General features: G+C 50.9%; 2 protein-coding genes across 4 annotated transcripts; one reads left to right on the forward strand and one right to left on the reverse strand.

Annotated features, from left to right (window-relative positions):
• The first annotated feature begins 2,301 nt into the window (after positions 1–2,301).
• Positions 2,302–18,542, forward strand: ERCC1 (ERCC excision repair 1, endonuclease non-catalytic subunit). Of its 3 annotated transcripts, none has more exons than XM_077848427.1 (10): positions 2,302–2,427; positions 2,761–2,872; positions 3,820–4,035; positions 9,388–9,509; positions 10,493–10,592; positions 10,743–10,819; positions 16,204–16,303; positions 17,782–17,853; positions 18,046–18,114; positions 18,436–18,542. In XM_077848427.1, the coding sequence occupies exons 1-10, from the start codon at positions 2,396–2,398 to the stop codon at positions 18,487–18,489; spliced, it is 954 nt and encodes a 317-aa protein (XP_077704553.1). In that variant the 5' UTR covers positions 2,302–2,395; the 3' UTR covers positions 18,490–18,542. The 3 variants fall into 3 exon arrangements, with proteins under 3 accessions (XP_077704553.1, XP_077704560.1, XP_077704567.1); XM_077848434.1 differs by having other exon boundaries at positions 2,310–2,427; positions 9,406–9,509; XM_077848441.1 differs by lacking the exon at positions 2,302–2,427 and adding an exon at positions 2,433–2,555.
• On the reverse strand, positions 18,379–21,085 carry POLR1G (RNA polymerase I subunit G). The gene is made up of 3 exons (XM_077848423.1): positions 20,939–21,085; positions 20,425–20,566; positions 18,379–20,093 (listed from the first exon to the last, which is right to left on the reverse strand). The coding sequence occupies exons 1-3, from the start codon at positions 21,060–21,062 to the stop codon at positions 18,668–18,670; spliced, it is 1,692 nt and encodes a 563-aa protein (XP_077704549.1). The 5' UTR covers positions 21,063–21,085; the 3' UTR covers positions 18,379–18,667.
• Positions 21,086–21,182: the final 97 nt, after the last annotated feature.

Here is a 21,182-nt window from a genome sequence, read left to right on the forward strand (position 1 = left end):
AGAGATAAAGGCAATCCATATATTCATGTATATGAAAAAGATGTTAGGGTGCCTGGGTGGCTCAATCGGTTAAGTGTCTGCTTTCAGCTCAGCTCATGACCAGGGTCCTGGGATCGAGTCCTGCATGGCTCCCTGCTAGGTGGAGAGCCTGCTTCTCCCTCTCCCTCTGCTGTTCCCCCTGCTTGTGCTCTCTCTCTCCCTGTATGTCAAATAAATAAATAAAATCTTTTTAAAAAGATATCAAACTTCTTTGAATTAACCCATCAATTAATTGAAACTCCAATATCAATCTCAATAGGATTCTTCATGGAAGTGGAAAAACAGCTGCTAAAATCCATCTAGAAGAGAAAAGGTTGGAAGAATGGTAAAGGCAGATTTGAAACTGAACAGAGAGGAGACTTGCCTGGTGTGATCACAAAACATATCCAAATAAAATATTTGAACAGGGCAACATGAAAAAAAAAAACAGTGTAGCATGGAGGCAAGGAACAGATATAAAGATTAATAAAACTTAATAGAGGGGCCCCTGGGTGGCTCAGTGGTTGAGCGTCTGCCTTTGGCTCAGCTCATGGTCCTGAGTTCCTGGGATCGAGTCAGACAGGGAGCCTGCTTCTCCCTGTGCCCATGTCCCTACTTCTTTCTCTGGGTCTCTCATGAATAAATAAGTAAAATCTAAAAAAACAAAACCAAAACCCCCACTTTAATAGAAATGTCAGAAATAGATGCCTGTATATGAGAATTTGGTTCATCAAAACTAGTGAAAAGATGGATTTTTAAAATAAATGGTTTGAGTACAATTGGCTACATTCATCATAAATTCCTGCCATCGTGCAGTTTCAAAAATAAGTCTTGTATAAAGACAAACAAAATCCAGAGTCGGAAAGTACTAAAAGTAATTACAGGATATATTTATGACCTTGGGGTACTGCAGGTCTCAAACAATACACCAAAAGCCAAAGTCAGGATGAACAGACTGATAAGTGGTGTGAATAAACACTAAGAATTTCTCGGTGACATAAATAGTTAAAGTACAAAGTACAAACTAGGAGGGAACACTGGAAATACACACAACTAAGAATTTGAATCGGAATCCGTAAAGTATCCTTACAAATAAATACTAACAAAAAAAAAAAAAAAGAAAAAAGAAAAAAAAAAGGCATACAACCCCATTTAAAAAACTGTGCAAAGGATATGAGCAAGCCATCCACAGAAGACAAACTACCTAAGACCAATAAACTAAAAAAAAGATGTTCTCTCTCCTTAGTAACCAGAGAGCCGCAAGTTAGAACAGTGTGATACTGTTCTTTCAGGAAATGACTAATACTAACTCATCGACCAGGTCTCTGCTCAGATGTCCCTTCCTCCAGGAAGCCCTTCCCTACCCTGGGGCTGGGCTGGGCGGCCTCTCCCCTCTCCCCGGCCATCGTGGGGTCTCCCATTCCAGCCTTGCCCTCTCCGGGTGGTCACTGTTGGGGAACCAGTCTGTCTCTCCCACTGGACCACTGGACGGGGACCGCTCCAGGAGGACAGGAGGGCGCTATGGTTGTCAATCAACGGTCACCGCTGAGTCGCCAGCACTGCCCCGCACAGGGCAGGGCGGGGAACAGAGGCGGCGCAGGGGGAATGCGTGTGGAATGCAAGAATGAATGAATGCGGACGCCGAGGCCAAGCCAATGGCAGGGCTGGGATGCCAACCCAAGCCTGGGCTTAGAGGAGGAACCCAATTTGATCTCCTTCCACCCCTCCCACACTCCCCACCCCCACACTGAGTCCTGTCCAGAGGTCGAGCACAAGGAGGTGCTTAATAAGGACATCCAGGGACGCCTGGGTGATTCAGTGGTTGAACGTCCGCCTTGGGCTCAGGTCTTGATCCCAGGGTCCTGGGTTCGAGTTCCGCTTCAAACTCCCCGCAGGGAGCCTGCTTCTCTCTGCCCATGTCTTTGCCTCTCTCTGGCTCTCATGAGTAAATTAAAGAAAAATCTTAAAAAAAAAAAAAAAAAAAAAAAAGAGCATCCAAATGGAACTTGACAACCAGAGACGACCAAGGGGGTAGGTCCGCGGCTCTCTCCCACCCAAACCGCCGCAGTCCTCCAGGACCATAGAGAGCGGCGCGGGGACCGCCCCTCTCGAAGCTCTACCCGTCTGGGGAACGCGGAGGGCGGGATCGAGGGCTAGAGAGGCCGGAAGTGCGGCGAGCCCGGGGACGCGCTGGCCGCGTCGGCGGTGGGTCGCCTCGCTGTCTCTCCGGTCTTCCGCTCCCGGCTCGGGGTCGAGGAGGTGAGTCCTCCCGGCGCTCCGACGGCGGGGCTGGGTCGTGAGGGGCGGACGGGCGGGGGGCGGGAGGGGAGGCGACTGGCACCCGCAGAAGCCAATCAGTCGTCGCAGTGTCTGAGAGATGGACGGGATGGGGCGAGGGGAGGGTATCAGGTGCGAGCCTGGAGGCGGGGCGGAGGGGACGGAGGCTGGACTGGGCAAACCCAAGGCGGGGAACAGTGAGGGCGGGGTGGATAGGACGTGGGGTGCTTGAGGGGCGGCGCTAATGAAAAGTCTGGACGGTAAGGGGCGGGGCGAGCTGGAGGTGCCGGCTCCTTGTGGGCGGGGCCCTAAAAAATCTGGGGCACCGGCTCTTTGCAACTTGATGCTCTGTGGAGCCCTGGGGTTTTGAGGGCGGGATGGCAGTGAGTGGGGGTTCCTGCGGGGAGGATGGGAAGGCAGACGCTGGTGTCTCCCTCGCTCCCGCCGCCATGTCTTCATCTTCAGGCCCCAGAAGAACCCTGGGATGGACGGAGACGCAGTGCGGCCCCCCGCCGAGCCACCCACGAGGAAGAAATTCTTCATACCACTGGGCGAGGATGAGGCCCCTCCTGTAGGGGTAGGACGAGGAGATGGGGAGAACGCTGGGAGGTAGGGGGTGATTGAGAGGAAGGGTCCGGTCCGGTGGCCGCCGTGCGGGTTAGGAAATGTGGCCTGGGTCACCTTGGGAAAACACCTTTGCTCTCCGCAAGTCTGTTTCCCTGTCTGTCACATGTCATGGTGATTCCAAGAGGGGGCTCCGGCAAGCAGCCTATGGCCTTGGCATGTGTTTTCTGTGGCCAGCACCCTGCCTTGCAAAGCATGAATTTATTGCTGACATTGGAGAATTGGAAGGCTTTGCAATTAAAAAAAAAAAAAAAAAAGTCTGCCTTTTGACATCTTTTGGTAAATTGAAGGATCTGACCACACTGTGATCGCATTCCCACAGGAAAACAATCGGCTGGTGTTGAGTACTGGCTGCTCCCTATGGGCTAGGAAGGACAACAGAGTGGGCTAAAGATATAGGGGATGATGGAAGAGAGGGACTGCTTCTCTGAGGAGGTGACATCTTGGCAGTGAGGTGAAAGAGCGAGCTATGTGCCTCTATCTGCCTCTAGCTATCTAGAGGCAGAGGGGGCAGCCAGTGCAAAGGCCCAGGGTCAGAGAGAGCCTGACAATGTTGAGGGCAAGCAAGAAGGGCAACGGGCCTGGAAGAGAGAAAGCAAAAGGAAAGAGGTAGGAGGTGAGACCCCTGAGGCAAGGGGGCAGGGACTCTTTTAGAGTTTTGTGGGCTACAGTGACAGCTTTGGCTTTTGCTCTGAGATGGGAGCCGCCAAGGTTCTGAACAGAGGGATGTGAAATGACAGTGAACAGACTGTGGGCAGTAAGGGTGTAGGCAGGGAGATGGTGAGGAGGTGACTGTGGTGGTCCAAGGGAGAGAAGATGGTGGCCAGGACCAGTGCAGAGGCTGGGGAGTGGGGAGAAGCGGCTCAGACTTAGATTTTGACACTCCCCTCCCCTGCACAGGTCAAGCCCTTATTCAAATCCACCCGGAGCCTGCCCACTGTGGAGACCTCGGTTCAGGCAGCCCCTCAGACCTATGCAGAGTATGCCATCTCGGGACCTCCAGGACTGGCTGGAGCTCCACACCCCACTGGGCCAGAACCCCTGACAGGAGAGACCCCCAATCAGGCCTCCAAACCAGGGGCGAAATCCAACAGCATCATTGTGAGCCCCCGCCAGGTGAGGAGGGGATGGAGAAGTGGGGGTTTGAGCTTTCTGGTTGGGAATAGGGGTTCTGGGGGGGGCATTCTAGAGGACCGTGGAAGGGAGTCTGAACTATGGCTGTTGTGCTCTGAGCTGTGCCCCTCTTGCATTCATCCATTCAAGTATCCTGTGTGCCTTGAGATTGCCCCATATCCTATTATTTTGTTATAACAAAAATACCATAGACTGGTAGTTTATTTTATTATTTATTTATTTTTTAAAAATATTTTATTTATTTATTCATGAGAGGCACAGAGAGAGAGGGGCAGGGACACAGGCAGAAGAAGAAGCAGGCTCCCTGCGGGGGGCCTCATGTGGGACTCGATGCCTGGACCCCAGGATCATGACCTGAGCTGAAGGCAGATGTTCAACCTCTGAGCCACCCAGGCGCCCACATAGATTGGATAGTTTAAACAGCATATATTTATTCCTCATGGTTCTGGAGCCTAGGAAGTCCAGGATCAAGGCACTGGCAGATTCAGTGTCCAGAAAGGACCCACCTCCTGGTTCATAGACTGCAGAACCTTCATAGAAGAACTATTCGTAGTTCTCACTGTGTCCTCACGCGGCAGAAGGAGTGAAGGAGCTCTCTGGGGTCGCTTTTATGAGGGCACTAATCCCATTAATGGGGGCTCCACCCTCATGACCTAATTGCCTCTCTTTCACCACCTAATACCATTACACTGGGGATTAGGATTTCAACATGTGAATTTTGGGGGCACACGAATGTTTAGCCTGTAACATCCTGTCTTGTCTTTTTGGGGGATATGACCATGTTAGTGCAGCTAAAATTCCTGTCCCTGGGTTTGTTCATTCATTCAAAAACTGTTTCTTGAACACAGGTTTGAATTCAAATCCTGCTCTGGCATGCAGTAGCTGTGTGATCTTGAGCAAGTGACTTAACTTATCTGTGCCTTTCTTTATTTATTTTAAAGATTTTATTTATTTATTCATGAGAGACACACACACAGAGAGAGAGAGAGGCAGAGACACAGGCAGAGGGAGAAGCAGGCTCTTTGCAGGGAGCCTGATGTGGGGCTTGATCCCGGGTCTCCAGGATCACGCCCTGGGCTGAAGGCGGCGCTAAACCGCTAAGCCACTGGGGCTGCCCTATCTGTGCCTTTATTATTACTATTTTTAAAGATTTCATTTATTTATTCATGAGAGACACATAGAGATGCAGAGAATAGGCACAGGGAGAAGCAGGCTCCCCATGGGGAGCCCGATGTGGGATTCGACCCCAGGATCACGCCCTGAGCTGAAGGCAGATGCCCAACCACTGAGCCACCCAGGGGTCCCTCATCTGTGCCTTTAAAACAAGGTTTTGTTCACTTGTAGTCCACAAATATGTTCAAAAGTTGTCCGGTGCTGTTCTAGGCTCTGGGGATAGAGCAATTGGAAACGCAGCAGGTGAGGTCTCTGCCATTGGTGGAGCTGCCATTCCAGAGGAAAGCAACTACTCACAGAGATAATAGTAGGACTCAAGAATGTGAAAAGAAGCTCAATATTATCAGCTACCAGGGAAATGCAAATCAAGATCACAATGAGATGCCAGTTTACACCCTCTAGGTTGGCTGTAATCAAAAGGCCAAAGGATGATCTCAAGGCTATGGAGGAATTGGAACCCTCATAGGCTGCTGGTGGGAATGTACAGTGGTGAGACACTTTGGAAAACAGTCTGGCAGTTCCTCAAACTTTTAATATAGAGTTACCTGGATGCCTGGCTGGCTCAGTCGAGGGACCATGCAACTCTTGATCTTAGGGCTGTAGGTTCGAGCCCCATGTTAGTTGTAATTACTTTAAATATTTTTTTTCTTTATTTATTTATGATAGTCACAGAGAGAGAGAGAGAGAGGCAGAGACACAGGCAGAGGGAGAAGCAGGCTCCATGCACCGGGAGCCCGACGTGGGACTCGATCCCGGGTCTCCAGGATCGTGCCCTGGGCCAAAGGCAGGCGCCAAACTGCTGCGCCACCCAGGAATCCCATGTAATTACTTTATTTTATTTTTTTTATAAATTTTTATTTATTCATGATAGTCACACACACAGAGAGAGAGAGAGAGAGGGGCAGAGACACAGGCAGAGGGAGAAACAGGCTCCATGCACCGGGAGCCCGACGTGGGATTCGATCCCGGGTCTCCAGGATCACGCCCTGGGCCAAAGGCAGGCGCCAAACCGCTGCGCCACCCAGGGATCCCATGTAATTACTTTAAAAAATACAATTCTTGGGGATCCCTGGGTGGTTCAGTGGTTTAGCGCCTGCCTTCAGCCCAGGGCGTCATCCTGGCTGGAGTCCCGGGATGGAGTCCCACATCAGGCTCCCTGTATGGAGCCTGCTTCTCCCTCTGCCTGTGTCTCTGCCTCTCTTTCTGTGTGTGTCTCTCATGAATAAATAAATAAAATCTTTAAAAAAAATACAATTCTTTAAAAAGATTTTATTTATTTATTTGAGAGAGAGAGAGAGCAAGCGTGGAGAGGGGCAGAGGGAGAGGGAGCACCTCAAGCAGGCTCCCCGCTGAGCATGGAGCCCAGCTTGTGGCTTGATCCCAAGACCCGGAGATCATGACCTGAGCCAAAACAAAGAGTCAGATCTTTTTTTTTTTTTTAAAGATTTATTTATTTATTCATTGAGAGAGAGAGAGAGAGAAAGAGACAGGCAGAGACACAGACAGAGGGAGAAGCAGGCTCTATGCAGGGAGCACGACATGGGACTCGATCCCAGGTGTCCAGGATCACAGCCCGGGCTGCAGGCGGTGCTAAACTGCTGCGCCACCGGGGCTGCCCAAGAGTCAGATCTTTAACCCACTGAGCCACCCAGGTGCCCCCCAAAGATAAAATTTTAAAAAATAAATAAACATAAGCATTGCCATATGACCCAGCAAGTCTATGTTTAGGTATATGTGCAGAAGAGATGAAAACATACATCCATACAAAATCCTGTGCACGGACTGTCCCAGCAGCTTTGTTCACATTAGCTAAGAAGTGCAAGCAACTCAAATGTCTATTGCCTTTCACTCAGCACGAGGTAGTGTGTGCCCATGCTTCTTTCCTTCCCATTGCTGGCCGAATAGTATTTGTTGTATGCAGGTGCCATGCTGTGGTCTCCATCCAACCACTGATGGGCTAGCCATTGGATTGTTTGTACTTGTTGGTTATTCTAAAGATGCTGGCGTGAACATTTGTGTTTGGGCTTTTTGTAGACATGGGTTTTGAGTTCTGGGTATTTATGCAGGTGTGGACTTAATGGGTCGTGGGGTGACTATTGAGTTTTTGCAGGAGCTCCCAAACCATTATCTTTTTAAAATTTTTTTAGGTTTTATGTATTTGTCTGAGAGAGAGAGAACACAAAGGGGGGAGTGGCAGAGAGAGGGAGAAGCAGATTCCCCACTGAGTAGAGAGCGTGATGCGGAGCTCAACCCCAGGACCCTGGGATCATGACCTGAGCCAAAGGCACACACTTAACTTACTGAGCCACCCAGGTGCCCCTCCCAAACCATTTTCTAGATGCAGCATCATTTTACATTCCTACCAGCAGCTTGCGGAGGTTCCATTTCCACCAGATGTCCTTATCTGCCTTTTTAATTTCAGCCATTCTAGTGGGTGTCAAGTGGACAAAGCAATCCTTTAAAAATGAAAATAGGATCCTGTCTCAGGATCCTGGGATTGAGCCCCAGGTCAGGCTCCCTCACTCAGTGGAGAGTCTACTTCTCCCTCTCTCTCTCTTTTTTCTTTTTTTTAAGAGTTTATTTATTTATTAATGAGACAGAGAGAGAGAGAGAGAGAGAGAGAGAGGCAGAAACACAGGCAAAGGGAGAAGCAGGCTCCACACAGGGAGCCCGACGTGGGACTCGATCCTGGGTCTCCAGGATCATATCCTAGGCTGAAGGCGGCGCTAAACTGCTGAGCCACCCAGGCTGCCCATACTTCTCCCTCTGCCCCCCACTCATGCCCCCTCTTTTTCTCTCTCAAATAAATAAAAAATTTTAAAAAATTTTATTTACTTATTCATGAGAGACAGAGAGAGGCAGAGACCTAGGCAGAGGTCTTCTTACAGGGAGCCTGATGCAGGACTTGATCCTAGGACCCTAGGATCACAACCTGAGCCAAAGGCCGCCACTCAACCACTGAACCACCCAGGAGCCCTAAATAAAATATTTTAGAAAATAAAATAAAATGAAATAAAACAGGATCCTGCTCCTCCTTTCTTCGAGGCCCTTTTCTGGCTCCCAGGTGCCTCACTTCAGGCACCTGACTGGCCTCATGGCCTGTGGGACTTGGGACTTCTGCAGACCCTGCTCATCCCAGCTACTCTGCCCACCCACACCCTACCTCATGTAATAATTACTTACTCATCCGTGACGTGATTTTCTTTACTGTCGTGTCCCCTGCAAGGCAGGGATCTTTGTATCTTGGTCCCTGCCATGTCCACAGCACCACGACACCCAGTGGGCACTCAATAAATACTGATGGGATGGATTAGAGCCTGGCTTGCTCAGAGAATTTTGGTCTTGGGCTATGTTTATTTTTTATTTTATTTTTTTAAAGATTTTATTTATTTATGAGAGAGAGAGAGAGAGAGAGAGAGACAGATACACAGGCAGAGGGAGAAGCAGGCTTAATGCAGGGAGCCTGATGCGGACTTGATCCCGGAACTCCAGGATCACGCCCTGGGCCGAAGGCACCACTAGGCCACCCAGGGATCCCCTTGAGCTATGTTTAGAGTGGAGTGAGAGGCAGGAGACTGCTCAGCTGCAGGGCCTACCTGACCTGTGTGTAGGGGTCGCAGGGCACATGGGGCTTCCGTGGGACACTGGAAACCACAGCAGGGTTGAGAGCAGGCAAAGGGCAGTTTTGTGCTTTAGGAAGATCCCTATGGCTACTGTCCAGAGGCCAGGGGCAGGGGCTGTGGCAGTGGATGGGGAGGCATTGATGGGGATGCTTAGGAGTTAGATGTTCCTCCTGGAGAAGGAGGGGGAGACGGACATGTCCATGGCCAGGGTGTGGGGTCTCTGGATGGTGGGGCTGTCCCTGAAGTGGGGCCAGGAGGAGGACAAGTGTGATGGCTGATGCTGAAGGCACTCGGGATGCAACAAGGCAGGCATCCTGGAGGAAGTTCCCATAACCCCAGGACATACACATGGGGTGAGGGGAGAGGGCTGAGCTGGAGAGGGAGACTCAGGGACCCTTTAGTTAAGGCCTAGGGCCAGGGGGAGGAGCCTAGATCAGAGCCAGAGCACCAAGGACATTTCAGGCTGAGGAGGTGGGCTTTGCAGGGAGGCACCCTGGGATGGCAGTGATCCCAGGGCCATCGTGGTTAATCGCCTCAGCTCTTCCTCCCTCCCCAGAGGGGCAACCCTGTGCTGAAGTTTGTGCGGAACGTGCCCTGGGAATTTGGTGACGTGCTTCCCGACTATGTGCTGGGCCAGAGCACCTGTGCCCTGTTCCTCAGGTGAGCTCTGAGGGGCTGCCCCACCTTCCAGGACAGCCTGGGAGTGCATGCTTCTGTATTTTGGACTATTCAGTGGGAGACCTTTGGGTGTGGCCCTGTCGGCTCTAGGCCTAGGTGGGACCTAGTATAGGAGGAAGGGGTCTTAGTCTGGAGGTGCCCAGAACAATGAGAGGTGCAGGCCCAGACTCCAGGTCTGAGGGAGGAGGGACTGGGGGCCTGGACTCCTGGGTCTGAGGGAGGAGGGGGCTGGAGGCCTGGACTCCCAGGCCTGAGGGAGGAGGGGCTGGGGACCTGAGCTCCTCAATCTGGGGGAGGATAGGTTGGGGACCTGGGATACTCAGTCTAAGGGAGGAGAGGGTCAGGTCCCCCATGTCCTAGGCATCCAGGACAAGTTGATGAGAGCCAAGATTCCTGTAACCTTTATCCCAGTTAAGCATGCTCCTCCATTCCCTGGGGCTCCTCTCCAGACAGAGCTGGGGGGAAGTGAAACTTCTTTTTTTTGGTTTGTTTTTTTTGGAAGTGAAACTTTTAAGTTTCTATCTTCCCTGCAAGGTATGAGAGCTGGCAGCTCCTGGGCAGAGATGTCCCTGAGTTCCCTGGGTGGAGAAGCCACCCCATCCCCTCCCTGCCAGTGGCCTTTGAGGTCAGAGCAGATATTCCCTGGGATGGCCTGCCTCCCAAGACCCAGTGTCCCCCGTCTATACTCTCTAGGGTCTAGTCTGTCCTCTATGCAAAGCCCAAGTCTCTTCCCTTCTGCAGTGAAGAAGGGTCCCTCCCTCCAAGGAGCCAGAGCCAGAGCCAGGCAGCCCTGACTGCCAATCCCCCGTGCCCTTTCCTTGATGGGTGACCGGGGCAAGTCACTTCTCTGAGCCCTAGGTCCCTATGCTGCCGGCGCCCTCTGTATCCAGTGAGAGTGAAGAAGGGTTCTCGGGGTCTCGGGGAGACCGAGACCTCCCAACTCCTCCCTGTCTTCCATTCCCCAGCCTCCGCTACCACAATCTCCACCCGGACTACATCCACGAGCGGCTGCAGAGCCTGGGGAAGAGTTTTGCGCTGCGGGTCCTGCTGGTCCAGGTGGACGTGGTAAGCAGCAGTTGTTTCCCCACCAGCCTCATTGGCCCCGTCTGTGAAATGGGGCACATTGGCTCTTGGCATCCTAACCTGCTGTGTTTTCAAGACTATAATTCCTTGCTTTCGACCAGATTGCTCATTCTGTTTTTCTGTTCTACCCAGAAAGATCCTCAGCAGGCCCTCAAGGAGCTGGCTAAGATGTGCATCCTGGCCGACTGCACCCTGGTCCTTGCCTGGAGGTGAGACCGAGGCTCCCTGCCCAGGTCAGGCTCTATCTGAGCATCATTCCAATGCTTTGCCCACCCCCAGACCTTCTCCTGCCGTGAATTTCCTGTACAACCCTGGTCTAGGCACTGCCCCTCCCTGGGCCTCAATTTCTTCATCTTTAAAATAGGGTCTTAATATCTTAGAGTGCTGTAGTCACAAAAGCAGGTGATGTAGATCAAATTGCCAGGACCATACTAGGCACTTATGAGTTAGACATTAAGTCTGTCTGAATAATTAATTCCACATCTAGGTTTCTAAAGACTATTTAGATTGGCTAATTTCCTTTTTTTTTTAAGAATTTATTTATTTATTAGAGAGAGAACATGAGTAGGGGGAAGGGCAGAGGGTGAAGCAGGTTCCCCACTGAGCAGGGAGCCTGAAGTGGGACTCCATCCCAGGACCCGGGGATCATGACCTGAGCTCAAGGCAGATGCTTAACCACTGAGCCACCCAGGCGTCCCTAGGAAAAGTCTTCTAAAGCAATACTCAAAACCCCAGAGCCATAAAGGAAAAGACTGGCTGATTTGAGAATATTAAATTTTAATATTTAATATTAATATTAAACTTCTGGGTGGTTAGAGATACTGTAAACAAAGTTAAAAGACAAGTGACCAATTATGAAAAACTACTTGTGTGTCGGTGTATATATATACGTGTGTGTGTATATTTGTCTATATATATATAAATATATATTTATGTACTTTAAAAATATATTTATATATTTATTAAATATATATTTATATAGAGAGACATATACACAGACAGCATTTCTATTTTATATGTGTATGTATAAATTATATTTATAGTGTGCAAATACATTTAAATATTAATACTTATATGCATATACTTAAATATAGTTATATATTTATGTATGTAAAAAACTTCCTGCAAGTCAATAAGAGCCCAAATAAGAGGTTGCCAAGACACATGAAAAAAAAATCAACCTTATAGTTTATCAAGGAAAAAGTAAATATTATTTATTTATTTTAAAAAAAATTTTAAGGATTTTATTTATTTGAGAAAGAGCACGAGTGGGGTGGAGCAGAGGGAGAAGGAAGAAGGAGCAGACTCTCCACTTAGCGGGGAGCCTGAAATGGGGCTCAATCCCAGGACCCCAGGATCATGACCTGAGCCACCAAGGCACCCCAAAAAAAGTATGTTTTAAAAAATGAGGTGTCCAGGGATGCCTGGGTGTCTCAGCAGTTGAGTGTTTGCCTTTGGCTCAGGGAGTGATCCTGGATTCCCGGATGGAGTCCTACATTGGGCTCCTTGCATGGAGCCTGCTTTTCCTCCCTCTGCCTGTGTCTCTGCCTCTCTCTGTATCTCTCATGAATAAAAAAATAAAATCTTAAAAATAAATGAGGTGTCCATTTTTCGCCCTTAAATTTGGTGAAAACTTCTCAGATGGATAGTGTGAAATGGGCACCTGCATGTTTGGTTGGTGAGAGACTTGCTTGGCTATTAAAACAAAATAGACATCCGTCTTCAACGCAGACCAGGATTAGCTACACCAGGATTAGCTCTGCTTGTGTGCAGATGTGCATCCATGATGACGTGGGCCATCTCTGCAGCATTGGCAGGTGAAAGCCAGAGTGATAGAACCAAACAGCATCATATTTTTATATATAGACAGAAGGAGGGAAAAGGAGCTGTGTTTATGAACAGACACGTATGTGGATACACTAGAAACGGTTAGAGAGTCACCAGGCCCTGGACAGTGTTGACCTCTGGGGAGGGTGTGAGGAGTCCGCAGTGATAGGAAGGGGACTTTCTCTCTCTCTCTCTCTTTTTTTTTTTTAAGATTTTATTTATTTATTCATGAGAGACACAGAGAGAGAGAGGGAGAGACACAGGCGGAGGGAGAAGCAGGCTCCCTGCAGGGAGCCGAATGCTGGATTCGATCCCAGGACCTCAGGATTACAACCTGAGCCAAAGGCAGATGCTTAGCCACTGAGCCACCCAGGCGTCCCTCTTGTGTTGCTTTTACTGCTGGTACAAAATATACTTCTGACCACTAGATGTGTTGAGCTTTTTCCCACACCAAGCCGTTCTCTGCAACACCAGCCCGGTGTCCTAGCATTTAATGCAGTTCTGACACTGTCTGCGTAGAGATGGAGTCAGGTCACTCCGGTGAAGGGCTCAGTCCAAGACTGCCCCCCACTTCACCAGCCCAGCTTGTACTTCTGACCAGCCCACTTCCAGTGGCCCCCTCCTTGGGTTTAGTTTACTAGAGCAGCTCACAGAACTCAGGGAAAAACATTTATTGGTTTAGTAAGGGGTATGATAAAAGGTCAGAATCAACAACAAGATGGTGAGAGACATAGGAAGAGAGGTCTAGGAGGGCCCCCTCCTTGGGTTTAGTTTACTAGAGCAGCTCACAGAACTCAGGGAAAAACATTTATTGGTTTAGTAAGGGGTATGATAAAAGGTCAGAATCAACAACAAGATGGTGAGAGACATAGGAAGAGAGGTCTAGGAGCTCCTGTTCTTGTGGAATGGGGGTATGTGCCCTTCCCCCATGATCATGTGTTTGCCCATCTGGAAACTCTGAACACCCTGATATCAGAATTTTATGGCACGATCAACTGTTAACACCATTTCCAGTCCCTAAATGGGTGGGGCTGGAACCTCCCAGCTTCTAATAGTTTCTGGTGACCAGTCCCCCTCCCGGAGCCAACCCAGAGTCTCCTCACAATAGAACAAAGACACAGGGCACCTGGGTAGCTCCATTGGTTAAGCATCTGCCTTCAGCTCAGGTCGTGATCCTGGGGTCCTGGGATTGAGTCCCATGTTGGGCTCCTTGCTCAGCAGAAAGTCTGCTTCTGGGATCCCTGGGTGGCGCAGCGATTTAGCACCTGCCTTTGGCCCAGGGCGCGATCCTGGAGACCCGGGATCGAATCCCATGTCGGGCTCCCGGTGCATGGAGCCTGCTTCTCCCTCTGCCTGTGTCTCTGTCTGTCTGTCTCTCTCTCTCTCTCTCTCTGTGTGACTATCATAAATAAATAAAAATTTAAAAATAAAAATAAAAAATAAAAAAAAGAAAGTCTGCTTCTCCCTCTTCCCCTCCCCTGCCTCATTCTTTCTCTCTCTCTCTCAAATAAATAAAATCTTAAAAAAAAAAAAAAAAAAAGAACAAAGACATTCCTGGTGCTCTTATCACTGAGGAATTTACAAGGGTCTCCAGGAACTCTGTGCCAAGAACCAGGGGCAGAGACCATAGAAATTTCCTCTTACCTCCCAGAAGCCTTTTCAGATTGGTTTCTCTCACTTGGCAATATGCTTTTAAGGTTCCTCCGTGCCTTCTAATGCTTTGGTAGCTCACTTTTTATTGCTGAATAATATCCCATTGTCTGGATACACATTCTTTCCCAACTGTGTAACATTCCATTGTGCAGCTAGGCCGGGTCACAACCTTGAACTCATGATCCCGAGAGATTAAGAGTCGAATACTCAACTGACTGAGCCAGATGGGCACACCAGTGTTAGTTGTATATTAAAACAGAAGTCAGGATGCCTGAGTGGCTCAGCGGTTTGGCACCTGCCTTCGGCCCAGGGCATGATCCTGGAGTCCCAGGATCGAGTCCCACATCAGGCTCCCTGCATGGAGCCTGCTTCTCCATCTGCCTGTGTCTCTGCCTCTCTGTCTCTTGTGAATAAATAAATAAAATCATAAATAAATAAATGAATAAATAAACAAAAGCAAGCGTAAGCATTACGCTATTTTGTGGGAAGTCGTGCCATGTAAAGTTAAGAGCCCAACTTGGTGACTGTGCTATTTCTTCTCCTGGCTAGCTGTGTGATTTTAGGCAAATGAGTCCACCCCACTAGTCTCTGCTTCCCCCTCTGTATAATGGTTTGAAAATAATAAGTGCCTTAAAGGATTGCTCAGAGGAGGAGGGGTTCTGGAAGCTTCTGAACCTAAAGAGTTAGAGCAGTGCCTGGCATGCAGCTAGGCCCCCACAAGGGGAATGTTTCCTGTGGCTTAACATCCAAATCATGGAATGTTTTGCAACCGTTAAAAGAGGTCAAGCTCCTTCTGCTGACATGGAAAGCCATCTGCTTATATCTCAGAGTGCAAAAACGAAAGCAAATTCTAGAACTGGACACAGCGTGCTAACTTGAGGGGCTCTTGAACAAATTATTAAGAACCATAACAATAATCCTGCTGCAGTAAAAAGCTACAAAGCCCATTTAATGGGGAAAAAAACAATTAGAAAAATGAATGTTTCTTTCAAGAATATAAACCATTGCTTAATCAAAAAACATTGCTAATGGGGCGCCTGGGTGGCTCCATTGGTTAAGCATCTGCCTTCAGCTCAGGTCATGATCCTGGGGCCCTGAGATCAAGCCCCACATCTGGCTTCCTGCTCAGCTAGAAGCCTGCTTCTCCCTCTCTTTTAAAAAAAAAAAAAAAAACATGCCCCTACTCATGCTTGCTCTCTCTCAAGTAAATAAATAAAATCTTTAGAAAATTGTTTATTAGCTAGGATCTGAAGGCCAAGAAGATACTCAACCTGAATCCTTTATTTACTTGGACTCCACTCCTCACAAGTTCCCCAAACAAAAAAAGGCTTGTACTTCTGACCAGCCCACTTCCAGTGGCCCCCTCCTTGGGTTTAGTTTACTAGAGCAGCTCACAGCTCACAAAAAAAGGCCAGCTTTTTCCCAGTGCCAATGAAACTCTTGAGTTACTTTCTTCTGCACACAGACCCTTTTTAAGATTTGGCTGTGTCACCTACCTTTGAAGCAGTTCATTACATGTCAGAAAAACCAGTGCCTGACGTGAAAATTAATGGCAATTATTAGATCCCGTTTGCCGCTATAAAGGATTCAGCAGTCAGCTCACCCACAGCCTTTCTCTTGAAGGTGTGCTCTATTAAAAACCTTCAGTGGGAACTGAGTGCCTCCTGAGTTTGTCTTCCGTGGCTGGGAAGAGAATAACTGTTTTTGGTTTTTCTCCCTTTCAAACTCCATACCCACTTCCCTTCCAGAATAGCTCATGTTTCTTAAACAGGTCTCTGAGTGTCAGGTGTGGCTCTGAGCGCTTGGAGCCGGCACTGGTGTAATTGTCACAATCCTACCATCCGCTCCACTTTACAGATGCGGAGGCTGAGGTCCCGAGAGAGAGAAAATCATGGGCCCAGGGTCACTCAGGTGTGAAGGGGGAACCTGAACCCAATGGCTCAGGCTCCCAAGCTCTGCCCCTTAGCCAGCAAAGATGCGCCTGGTTGGGGTTATTGCCAGGGAAGCATTTAGGGGAGGAAAGATCATTTTTCTCCACATTAGAGTTAGCGTCATGATCTGAGTCTAAAACATAACCGCCTCACCCTGGCTGACCCGAATGTTCTCACCCCAGCCCCGAGGAGGCCGGGCGGTACCTGGAGACTTACAAAGCCTATGAGCAGAAGCCGGCCGACCTCCTGATGGAGAAGCTGGAGCAGGATTTCGTCTCCCGGGTGAGGCCCCCGCATCTCCCTGCCTTGGCCACCCCCAGCTCCTTCCTGGTGCCTGAATCCTCCTCTCTCCTCCCCAATCCCTCCCTCCTTTCTCACCCAAAGGGCAGCTAGAGGGATCTTCCTAAGCACAAAGTTGGTTCTGCCCTCCCTCTCTCAAAACCCTCCCATGGCTCCCCAGTGCCTTCAGGGAAAGCCGGGCCGCTCACCACTCTATAGGGCCCTGCCTCTTCCGCCCAGCAGCCCTGTCCACCCCTGGCTTTGTAATCTCTGTCACTTCTCCCAGACCTGGCCCACTCCTCTAAGTATGTGCCCTTCTGTCCCCCCTGCCGGATTATCTGCCTAATTCCATCTTTCACATCTCAGCTCTGAGACCTCTTTGTCCAGGAAGCCCTCCCTGACAAGTGCCCCTGCTGGGGTCCCCCATCCCAGCCCTGCCCATGTGGGTCACCACTGTCAGGAGCTGATCTGTCCTCCACACTGGACTGGGAGCCCCAGGAGGGCTGGGCTGGGGCTGGCTCCGTTTCTGCTGTGTCCTCAGAACTATGCAGCACTCAGGGATACTCAGGGAGTACTGGCTGAATGAAGTGTGTAACCTGGGCTCCAACCACTAAGTAACGGTGGACGTCCACCACCACCCCTGAGGTGGGTACTCCTAGGGCCCCCATTAGCCTGAAAAGAGGCCCAGAGAGGTCAATTCTATTGTCTCATAGAGAGTAAGTAGTGGGCCCTTGTTTTAGACTCAGATCTGCCTCCAGAGCCTATGGGCTTCCCCTGGGCAGCACCAGCTCAAGATAAATGGTATTTATCTTATGTGATCGACACCCTCTCACCTAGTTGGGGACCACTCTGAGAACTTTTATTTTTTAAGATATTTTATTTATTTATTCATGAGACATACACACACACACAGAGGCAGAGACACAGGCAGAGGAAGAAGCAGGCTCCATGAAAGGAGCCTGACGTGGAACTTTAGTATATGTGCTGTCGAAGCGAGCACCCAACGTGGAACTTGATCCCGGGTCTCCAGGATCATGCCTTGGGCCAAAGGCAGGCGCTAAACCGCTGAGCTACCCAGGAACCCAAACTTTTATTTTTTAAAGATTTATTTGAGCACATGCATGCTTATCTGAGACAGAAGGAGAGAGAAAAAGAGAATGAGCATGAGCAAGAGGGAGGGGCAGAGGAAGAGGGAGAAGCAGACTCCTTGCTGAGCAGGGAGCCCTACGTGAAGCTCATGTAAAGCTCAATCCTAGGACCCTGCACCCATGACCTGAACCAAAGGCAGACGCTTAACCGACTGAGCCATCCAGGTGCCCAACCTGGATGAAGTTTAAAAAAAAAAAAAGAGGCATTTATTGAATGCCTCCTGCATTCTGGGCAGTCTGGGGACACATTGGGGACCTGTGCTACCATAGGGGCTGTCTGTCTTGCAGTTATATCTTCTCGTGATGCATCTCTGCTTCCTTCTCCCCTTCCAGGTGACTGAATGCCTGACCACCGTGAAGTCAGTCAATAAAACAGACAGCCAGACCCTCCTGACAACTTTTGGGGTAAGCCCTCGTCCCAATGGGCATTTTGACCCCCTTGCCCTTTCAATGAACTCCCCGTCCCCTCATCCTTCCTGGCTCCTCTGCACTCCCACAGGACCTCACTTCCTTTCAGGGATGTCTTAGATCTCTGGTCAGCTGGGCACGCTAGTTTTGTGCTCCCCATCTCTGACCCCTCACTCCCATCTTCCTCAGTCTCTGGAACAGCTCATGGCTGCATCGAGGGAAGATCTGGCTTTGTGTCCAGGCCTGGGGCCCCAGAAGGTAAGAGCTATGGGGATGGGCCTGCGGGGTTGGGGACAGGAGGGAGCTCCAAATAAATGGGCCCTCGGATCCCAAAACTCTGAGGTTTTGGAAGGCCCACAGTGCTTCTCCTACAGATGGGGAAGACTGAGGCCCAGAGAAGGTGGGGACCAGCCCAAACTCACACAGCCAGTCTGGGATGGAATCAAGATCTGGCTCTTTCTCTCCTATCCCCCAGAGCCCCCTCTGAGCTGAGAGAGAAAGAACTTAAGTCCACTCCGGATGTAGAAAACAAATGGCTCATTTAATGACTGGTTCCATTTCTCTCTTGCTCTCACCCAGGCCCGGAGGCTGTTTGATGTCCTACACGAGCCCTTCTTGAAAGTGCCCCGATGACCCCAGCTGTGAAGGAGGAGGCCCTCAGTGTAACAATAAAGCATTTTTCCTGGCCCAGGCTGCTGCTGGCATGCTGGGGCAGTCACTGGGAGGGGGGTTGGTCCTCTGCTCTTGCACTCTGCTGGCCCAGGCGGTCACCTCCAGCTTTCCTTAATTGCGGCCGTTTCCCTGGAAGAGTCTACACAGGATCCTGCTGTAGCTTTTTCCGCTTTTTTTCCCGTCCCGTGGGAGCCACCTCCGCAGACCCCAGATCCAGCGATGGCTCCAGCGTCTTCTCCTGGGTTGTGATCTCAGGGACCCCACTTCCCCGGTCTTGCTTCTTCCTCTTCCTGGTGGATGCAGGATCTGCCCTGGCCTCAGGCTCACCCTCAGCTGGCACCTCGAGCTCCACCACCCCGCCCTCCTGTGGGCCAGTCGTCTCAGCCCTTGGCTCTATTGCTTTCTGCCCCCGTTCTTTCCTCTTCTTTTTGGTGGGTGCTGGAGCTGTGTGAGGCTCAGGGTCACCTGGCGGCTTAGGCTCCATCGGAGGCTCCGTCTCCTCTGCCCCCAGCTCCAACATCTCCACTGTCTTGTTTTGCCATTTTTCTTTCTTCTTCCTCTTTTTGGTGGGCACTAGAGCTGCCTCAGCCTGAAGCCCAGCTTCCTGTAGTGGCTCAGGCTCCGTCATCTCGCCCAGGGGCTCCAGAAGTCCCATCTCAGGCTCTGCAGCTTCAGTCCCTGGCTCCATCATTACTTTGTATCCCTTTTCTTTCTTCTTTTTCTTCTTCGAAGAAGGCAGTGGGATGGCTTCCTCCTCTGGCTCCACCTTCAGCTGCAGCAGAGACTCACCTGGTATCCCTTCCCCTGACTCTCTCCCTTCTGTCCCCTTCTGCCTCTTCCTCTTCCGGGTAGGGGACAGGATTGGCTCTTCCAGGGGCTCTGTTTTAACCATGAGTTCCAGCTCCGCTGTCTTTTCTTCGGGCTCTGGTGTCTGCTCTTCTGGTTCGGCCATTTCTGCCTCTTTGGGCTTCTTTTTCCTCTTCTTGGCGGGAGACGGGAATGGTGCTACCAGGGGTTCCGACATCTCAGGGGGGGCTTCTGCTGCTGCTGGCTTCAAAACCTCTAGTTCTTTTGGCTCCTGCTTTTTTTTCTTCTTCCTCACCTCCGTATCTGGGGACCCCAAGACTGTGTCCACCTCCAGGGCCCCAAGCCCATTCACTGCCTCCTGGGCAACTGAGGCCTCTGACATATGCATCTTCTTCCTCTTCCTTGAGGCTGGTGAATTCAGTGTCAAGACTGATCCAGGCCCTGTTACTGGTAGGTTACCTCCAAAGGCACAGAACCGAGGCCTCAGGCCAGGGGGGATTTGTGGAGGGGGGCTTGCTGGAATGGGCTGCAGCAAGGTCCCTGATGAGGGTTCTGGGGGACTATCAAAGATCCTTAGGCTGCCCTGGGGGGCTGGGGCACAGGTGAGTCCCCCTGCTGCCTCCTCGGAGGGAGCCAGCAGGATTGCTTCTTCAGCCTGGGGGCCACTGCTTCTGAGGACCCGGTAGCGGCGCCGCTTGCCTGCCAACTTGCCCTTCACAATCTGGGAGCCTGAAAGAGGCACTAGCCGCCCATTGAGGCTGGAAGGAGAAAGGGGAAGGCAGAGTTTCATCAGTTTCTTGTGAAAGGGAGGAAAGGAGCTGAGAAACGGCATTTAAAAAAAAAGATTTTATTTATTCATTTGAGAGAGGGAGCACTAGCACAGGAGGGGCAGAGGGAGAGAGGGAGAAGCCGACTCCTGCTGAACTGGGGCTCCATCCCAGGATCCCAGGATCATGCCCTGGGCCAAAGTCAGATGCTTAACCACTGAGCCACGCAGGCATCCCAGAAAAGCCCTTCTAAACTTCCCCCCCAAGTTCAGCCACCGGAGTGAGGGGTAGTATTCCCAGGAGGTGGCGTGGGACCACTCACCAGTCTGGGACAAAGTCCACAGGAGCCTGGATAAGCCACAGTTCCGTATCTGGGTCCTTTAACGCCTCCAAAGAGAAACGAGTGGGTTCTGATGCTGGGGACGTCGCGGTAAAGTTGGAGGGACAGGAGAAGGGAGCAGCACCTGCAGAAGAGGAAACGGGGATCTGCTGACACTGCCCCGCGGCTCCAATCCTCCGGGGCGCCTATCGGCCCTTGGGTCCCAGCCCCCTGAGCGCCTCGATCCCCTCACCCGGTCTGTTAGCTCCTGCCTGTCTCCCAGAGGCACTCCAGTCTCCACCGAGCCAATTGCTGGGGGCGCCCTTCGTACTCAGGTTAGGGCGCCCTAACCTGTACCCGCCGTCGGTCCGAAGTCCCTTCCTCGGGTGAGATACTCTCTCCGCGAGTCCCGTCTCCGGGATGTCCCTTTTTCCGTCCCAACCCACCACCCGGGGGCCCCTTTCTCCTCCCCAGAGCCAACTCCTCCACCCCGTCGGCCCGCCCCGATGCAACTCACCGCCGGCCGGGGTCCCCGCCATCCCGGGACGCGTGCCTCCCTCAGCTCCAGTAGCCAGAGCCACTCGAGCCCCGCCGCAGACCACGTGGAACCAGGGGGCGGGGCCTCGTCCGGGAGCGCCCATGTGGTGTAGGAGCGCGGGGGTGTCCCTCGGAGCTCGCGCGCTCTGCGAGCACAACTGGGGGAATCTCCGTTTGTGCCGAGCAGACAGCCGAGGAAGAAGTCTTTCTCCGAAAACCTGCTC

The sequence above is a fragment of the Canis aureus genome, chromosome 1 (genome assembly GCF_053574225.1).
Source record: "Canis aureus isolate CA01 chromosome 1, VMU_Caureus_v.1.0, whole genome shotgun sequence".
NCBI classification, from domain to species: domain Eukaryota; kingdom Metazoa; phylum Chordata; class Mammalia; order Carnivora; family Canidae; genus Canis; species Canis aureus.